The 6,261-nt window shown below is 62.4% G+C and overlaps 4 protein-coding genes across 4 annotated transcripts in view; 2 read left to right on the forward strand and 2 right to left on the reverse strand.

Moving 5' to 3' along the window:
• Positions 1-66: 66 nt before the first annotated feature.
• Positions 67-2,480, forward strand: BDZ90DRAFT_231231 (MFS general substrate transporter). The gene is made up of 2 exons (XM_025505773.1): positions 67-921; positions 997-2,480. The coding sequence occupies exons 1-2, from the start codon at positions 146-148 to the stop codon at positions 2,435-2,437; spliced, it is 2,217 nt and encodes a 738-aa protein (XP_025363865.1). The 5' UTR covers positions 67-145; the 3' UTR covers positions 2,438-2,480.
• A 150-nt stretch (positions 2,481-2,630) lies between these two features.
• Positions 2,631-4,314, forward strand: BDZ90DRAFT_231232 (hypothetical protein). Its single transcript, XM_025505774.1, has 2 exons — positions 2,631-2,956; positions 3,030-4,314. The coding sequence occupies exons 1-2, from the start codon at positions 2,670-2,672 to the stop codon at positions 4,300-4,302; spliced, it is 1,560 nt and encodes a 519-aa protein (XP_025363866.1). The 5' UTR covers positions 2,631-2,669; the 3' UTR covers positions 4,303-4,314.
• BDZ90DRAFT_231234 (membrane-associated proteins in eicosanoid and glutathione metabolism) lies at positions 4,180-4,985 on the reverse strand. Its single transcript, XM_025505775.1, has 2 exons — positions 4,720-4,985; positions 4,180-4,641 (listed from the first exon to the last, which is right to left on the reverse strand). Exons 1-2 carry the CDS (start codon positions 4,948-4,950, stop codon positions 4,390-4,392), a joined length of 483 nt encoding a protein of 160 aa, XP_025363867.1. The 5' UTR covers positions 4,951-4,985; the 3' UTR covers positions 4,180-4,389.
• A 1,057-nt stretch (positions 4,986-6,042) lies between these two features.
• BDZ90DRAFT_226428 (hypothetical protein) overlaps positions 6,043-6,261 on the reverse strand; it is a gene marked incomplete at both ends in the record, with an annotated part of 1,554 nt that continues 1,335 nt past the window's right edge. The window contains one exon of the mRNA XM_025504710.1: positions 6,043-6,153. Coding sequence (XP_025363868.1) covers positions 6,043-6,153 — 111 coding nt within the window. The remainder of the gene's footprint in view (positions 6,154-6,261) is intronic.

Genomic DNA, 6,261 nt, shown 5'->3' on the forward strand with positions numbered 1-6,261 from the left:
TCGACGCTCGAGCCAGGCTGAAATGGCCTTGGCGGGGCGGGAGTGGAGCTGCACGACTCGCCGCCGCAACTTGACATCCGATCCACAACTGCCAACTGCCCATTGCCAACTCCCGACTCGTCCTCACCACGCACGCGCGCACCGCATGGCCCCACCACGCTTCTGGCGCAGCAGGTCGCAGCGATCCGTCGAGTCGGCCCAGCTGAGCGTGCCCTCGAGCGTGGCAGGTGCATCCGCGTCGACATCCACGTCGACATCGATTGCAGAGCACGCCCAGCACGCGCACACACTTCCACAACCGCAGACCGCGAGCAACGCCTCATCCGCTCTGACCATCCGTCCAGGCCAGACGACGCCCACGCCCACGCGTCAAGCGCAGACACAGACGCAACAACCGGCTCGCGCCTCGACGCCGCACCTCATCCTCCTCACCCTCTCCCTGTTAGGAGCCCAACTCGCCTGGTCCCTCGAGCTCTCCTACGGGACCCCCTTTCTCCTCTCCTTGGGCCTCTCCCCCTCCACCACCTCCCTCGTATGGCTAGCGGGGCCAGTCTCGGGCATGGTGGCTCAGCCCATCGTGGGTCAATTGAGCGATGCATCCCCGCCAGGAGCGCGATGGCGACGTCGTGGCTGGATGCTGGGGAGTACGGCATGCATCGTTGTGGCGACGCTCAGCCTTGCGTACTGCGAGCCCGTGGCAGAGGCGATTGTAGACTTTTTTGCTGTGGGGCTGGGAGATTGGGACCCGCATCGCGTGAGGGCGGCGAGGGATGTGACCAAGGTGCTGGCAGTGGGGGCCTTTTGGTTGTTGGATTTCGCGCTCAACGCCCTGCAAGCAGCGAGTCGCTCCCTGATCTTGGACAAGGTGGAAGGCAGCGATGTGGATCGAGGCAATGCGTGGATGGGGAGGATGACGCATGTGTGAGTGCGCGCGGCGTGGGGCGCGGCTCGTAGCAGGCTTGGCACGCTGACATCTTCGCCCCTCGCCACGCGCAGCGGCAACATCCTCGGGTACACCTGCGGCTTCTTGAACCTCTCGCGCCTCGCGTTCCTCCAGCCCCTCGGCGGAGATCAGTTTCGCAAGTTCGCAGTCATAGCCCTCGTCGGGCTGGTTCTGTGCGTGGGCATCACCTGCACGTTTGTACACGAGGGCAACCTAGAGGGACACTCAGCGCAAGACCAAGGGCAAGCGCAGCAGCAGCAAGGCTCTACTTTTTCCTCTTCTGCCCACCCGAAACATACCGGCGACGAGGACTCAGAGCGCAACCGCTCCCCTCTCACCGCGCTGCGCGTCTCCCTCTCCTCCATCTGGTCTACCCTCAAGACGCTCCCCCGCCCCATCCGGCGTGTATGCCTCGTACAGCTCTTTGCATTTCAGGGCTGGTTCCCCTTTCTCTTCTACGCGACTACCTGGATCGGCACATTCGAGCCGCGCGGGACGGGTCGCACGAGGCGGGAGGAACGAGAGCGACGCGGTACGGAGGGGATGTTGCTGTTCGCCCTGGTCAGCTTGGTCGCTGGGAGTGCTCTGCCCCTCATCTCGCTCGGGCAAAGGCGCAAGAACACGTCGTACGTGGACAAGATGGTGCGTCGCCTACTCGGAGGACGGGGCGGCGTAACATTGCGCACCCTTTGGACTTTCTCGTGCCTCGCCCACTCCCTCCTCTTCCTCCTCCTCACCTTCCCTGCCTCCAACACACGGCACGCCCTCCTCCTCGTAGCCCTGACGGGTATCCCCTGGGGAATAGCCTCTTGGGTTCCCTTTAGCCTGGTGATGAGCTTCGTACGCGAGGCGGAACGTGGGACCAGTCCGTACGAGTTTGAGGGGGACGCCTGGGCTGCGGCGCGGCATGGGGCTGGGGGGGAGGAGAGGACGAGGGAGGCGTTGCTGGATTGTGGGGCTTTGCAAGCGGGGAGTGGAGATGGGCGCACGACGTCGGGGAGCTTTGTGGCGAGGGGAAGCGAGGTGATCCGGCCTGTGGGAGCGGCGGGCAGTCAGGGCGGGGCGCAGCTGCGCAGGGTGAGTGGGCTGGACCAAGACGCAGCGGGCGAGGATGACGAGGAAGAGCAGGAGCGGGAGCGCGGGGAGCACGCACCACTCCTCGGTCATGAGAGCCCCAACTACCGCGACGCCATCGACGAGGCGCGCGCAGGCGCAGGCGGGACGATTCTAGGTATCCACAACCTGAGTATCGTCCTTCCCCAATTCCTCGTCGCATTTATCGCTTCGATCATCTTTGGGTTCTTCAACGGCGCGGGGGAAGGAGGAGGAGATGGGGGAGGAGGGGATGGGGGAGCCCCCGGTGTGGTGTGGGTGCTACGTTACGGCGGCTTGGCTATGTTGCTCGCCGCAGGGTGTACGAGGCTGGTTCCGCTGGTCGAGGGGGAGAGGGAGGCACGCGCGCGCAGTAGAGGGAGGGCGGGTTCATCAGATTGATGAGATGTTGGCGTCTCGTGACAAGAAATCATCTTTTGCCATCCATTCCCCTCTGGTCTGCGTGGTGTTTGGCGGCGCGGGAGGAGAAAAGAAGGAGGCCCGAGCGCAACCAGCGGGCGGAGGGGGACGTCCCGCGCCGCGAAGGGGGCGAGGGGCGGACTGGCTCGACGGGTGCTCGCACCTTTCCTTTTCTCCACTCGCATACATCCCGGTCCCCCCACTTGACGCCAGCATGGACCAGATCGTCATCCCTCCCGATCTCGATGCTGCACCCCCGCCCACGCCAGCGCTCACGCCCAACTCCCTGCCCCCAGCATATCCCTCCTACGCCGTCCTGCTGCGCTCAGCCTTGCATCCACAGCTGCTCATCCTCTACTCGTACTTTGCCCTCATCGCCTGGCTGCTACGTCGCGTCGTCTTTCGCTCCGTGTTGGCGGAGAGGATTGGGCGAAAGGCTGGATGGGAGACGGGAACATGGTGCGCGTTGGCTGCTCTCAGTCTGGGGAGTACGTGGACGTAGTGAGTCGCGCCGAGGGCCAGAGAGGATGATGCTGAGCAGAAGGGGGCTGACGAATCGCGCGCCCGCACCCAGCATGCTTCGCTACTTTTCCCACTCCTACAACGTATGGCTCTCTGGCGCCCACCTCACGGGTCTGGCCATCCCCTCCCTTCCCGTCTGCCCGCGCACATCCTCGCTCCTCTCTTCCTGCCACGTCTCCCTCCTCTCCACGCGGTTACAACGCCTCTCCCTCTGGCTCACGCACACCTCCCTCTTTACCGAGTCCTGGCTGCAAGTCACCTCCCACCCGGCGGCGTGGTGGTGGAGCGCTGAGGTGTGCCTATTCACCGTGGGCGTCTTCACCCTCTTCCTCTCCGCGCAGCGCACCCGCGTAGGCGTGCCGTACGCGTGGGCATATATGTTGCTGGGCCAGACGGTAGCCATGAGCTTCGCGGCGGCCTTATTCGGCTTGGCGTTGAGCTTGCGCGAGGTGGGGGAGGGCAGCCTGCTCCAAGTGGCAAGGGCGGGGCGATTCGCCGGGGAGGAGAGGGTAGGGCGCGTGGTGCGCGTTGAAGTGCAGGAGGATGAGCAAGGCGCAATGGTCGAGACGACGACGCGGCAGTACATCCTGGAATGTCCCTCTACCCACCCAAGCCTCGCATCGCGCCTCATTACCTGGGCAGGGGTAGGCCTCGCATCCCTCTGCGTCTGGTCGCGCCCGACGACTCTCCCGCAAGTCCTCTGGATGCACCTCCTCCCGCTCGTCCTCCTCTTACCGCGCGCTGCGCTCACCGATCGGCTCGAGGCCCTCCTGCACCCACACCCACGCAGCGACGACGCCGAGGGGACGCGCGCCAGTAACGAGCGACTACGCGCGCTGTTACGCCCGTCGAACCTGTTTGGCGCTCTGGCCGCGTACAACTTCGTGGCGCGACTGAGGCAGGCGGGCGACGTGGTGAGCCTCGTAGTGCGGGAGGTCCCCGCATTGCAGCTGCACAGGTACGGGACGATGCGCGTTGTAGGGAAGTTATTGTACCCGACAACGTTCCACTCCCACCCGGCGCAGAGCAGTATCGGCTCTGACGCCGTCTGTCTGGGCCTAGTCACGCTGGTCTACATCGGGATGGACGCGGTGCGCTCCAATCATCCGCGAACTAGACTGGTCGCAGCCCTTCTCGCGCTCGCTACCCCGCTCGTTGGGCCGAGTGCGACGCTGAGTGCGTGGTTGGCGGTGAGGGAGCGGGAGGTGGAGGAGGCGGAGTGCAGGGATGAGGAGAGGTTGAGAAAGGAGGCGGGGCAGGGGGTGGGGTTGGTTGTTGAGGAGGAAGAGCAGCGGGTGGTGCGCGCGAGGGGTAAGACGGAGTAGCGTGGGCGTGGGCGATATGCATGGAATTCTCAAAGCGTGACATGCGTGACATGACGTCCTCTACATCGCGCCGCGTGCGTGCGCGCTTCAGATCTTCCAATCCCCCTCGCTCAAAAACTGCACCACAGTAGTCGTGGCGGTGATCACCAGCCCGATGTACGAAAGGCTCGAAGGCAACCCACCCTGCATCCTCTTTGCCGGGTCTCCGCTCGCATACCCTACCGTGTACAGGACGCGCCCGACCAGCCAGGTGGCACCGAGGCCCACGGCGAGGCGGGGGTGACGTAGCCCGGAGATGAGGAGGGTGAGGAGGAAGAGAGGGAGAGTCTCGAGTGTGTTCTGTCGCGGCGTCCAATACGAGAGTTGGGTCAGCTTCTCTCCCTCTCTCTCTCTTCACCCCTGTGCCGCGCAACGCACCTGATGAGCCCTCTGACAGCAGTTGAACTTGTTCTTCTTCGCATCTACCTTCGCCTCCTTCTCGTCGGCGTACATCTGTGGGTATTTCACACCGCTGGCCTTGCGAGCTTTGGAGACTAGGAGACTCTGGAAGATGGTGAGGAAGCATGTGCCCAAAGCTCCAAGGGCTACGTAGCCGTATCCCTGGGGAAGGGTGAGGTGGAGAGCGGCCGTGGAGAGGTGCGGGGACATGGTTGCGAGTGTGAGTGCGGTGTAATAGCGAGGAGGGAAGGAACGAAGTGAAGTACTGTTTTGAGGAGATTAAGAAGCCCGCGCCTCGGCATACACGGCTGACGTGGAGACAGCCCAGCCGCCCGGCCGCCCGGCTGAGCGGAAGATTCGTCATACATAAGGCGCCGGTCCAAGGGCCGAGAAGGCAAGGCGAACCTCGGGCTCAGCCAGCAGCGAGAGAATTCAAGACGAGGAGCAAGGGTCCAAGCGATGTAAGCGAGCAAGTCGACGCATGTCGACGAGAGAGATGCAAGCGACTCGGAACTCGACTCGGCGCAGAAGGGAGTAGCGCGTTTTTTCTCGCTCTTCTTTTTCTCCTCTTCCTTCTCTTCTCGCTGCGAGGCCGGGGAGGGGAAAGGCTATTGATGAGCGATACTTCTGAGACCGAGAGGCAGCGGAGAAGTGGGAAGATGAGGCCAAGTACAGCGTTCGAATGAGTCGAGACGCCCAGGAGGGAGGAGTCGGATCGACTGAGGGAAGGAGAGGTGAAGGGGGGGAGCCGAAGGCTCCCCTTTCCTTTGAGGTATGCAGAGGGATGGCTTTTTCTTTTCTTCTGGGGCCAGAAGCAGCGTCGGCCAGCTCTTCATCACGAGCTCAGCATCGGCCACACTCTCGTACAAAGCTTTGTTTCACTCTCTGGTCAGGAAAGATCGCGTTGCGTTGCTTCTGAAGCTGATTGGCTCTCTTTCTGGTTGGGGAAGGCGGGGAAAATTTCGCTTCTGGGTCAGGAAAGGGCGGGCGTCGTTCTCTTTTTGGAATGAAAAGGTTGAGCTCACGCGCTCTGGTTGGGAAAGGGCATGTCTCGCTTTCTGGTCAGGAAAGTAGCGTCCCGCTTTGGTTTGGAAAGGGAGCTGACCGCGTTCTGGTCAGGAAAGGGAGCCTGCTGTGTGAAATAGCTTTCTGCTCTGGAAAGCTTTTCTTCTAGCTTTGCTTTTCTGGCCAGGAAAGTGCTCCTTTGTAGCTTTGAGTTCGTCTCTCTATTTTCCAATCTACAAAGGGCGTCACCTCGCCTCTTACTTGAGATGCTGTTGAGCTGAATGGGTGAGTTGCAGATCAAGGAAGGGCAAGCGGCTGCTGCTGGTGTACGTACGCGCCCGCGTCTACTACCTCTGCTTCTTCACGAGATGAGAAGAAAGGTCTTGAGCGTGGGGATGTTGGGAAGCGCTTGAATAATGTCGAGAGCGTGGTGATCATGCATGTAATTTGGGTGCTAGATGTAGTCTATCTGCGCTTCGTGGCTTCAGATCCTGCGCGCCGAGCTGCCCTCCCCCC

Source organism: Jaminaea rosea (assembly GCF_003144245.1).
Source record: "Jaminaea rosea strain MCA 5214 unplaced genomic scaffold BDZ90scaffold_3, whole genome shotgun sequence".
NCBI classification, from domain to species: domain Eukaryota; kingdom Fungi; phylum Basidiomycota; class Exobasidiomycetes; order Microstromatales; genus Jaminaea; species Jaminaea rosea.

What these genes read in the sequence shown, in the direction of transcription:
- BDZ90DRAFT_231231 (XM_025505773.1), top strand. Translation starts at nt 146, where the DNA reads ATGGCCCCACCACGCTTCTGGCGCAGCAGGTCGCAGCGATCCGTCGAG. An exon ending in ATGGGGAGGATGACGCATGT is followed by an intron (nt 922 to 996) that starts GTGAGTGCGCGC and finishes CGCCACGCGCAG; the next exon opens with CGGCAACATCCTCGGGTACA.
- BDZ90DRAFT_231232 (XM_025505774.1), top strand. Translation starts at nt 2,670, where the DNA reads ATGGACCAGATCGTCATCCCTCCCGATCTCGATGCTGCACCCCCGCCC. An exon ending in CTGGGGAGTACGTGGACGTA is followed by an intron (nt 2,957 to 3,029) that starts GTGAGTCGCGCC and finishes GCCCGCACCCAG; the next exon opens with CATGCTTCGCTACTTTTCCC.
- BDZ90DRAFT_231234 (XM_025505775.1), bottom strand. Translation starts at nt 4,950, where the DNA reads ATGTCCCCGCACCTCTCCACGGCCGCTCTCCACCTCACCCTTCCCCAG. An exon ending in GCTGTCAGAGGGCTCATCAG is followed by an intron (nt 4,642 to 4,719) that starts GTGCGTTGCGCG and finishes ACGCCGCGACAG; the next exon opens with AACACACTCGAGACTCTCCC.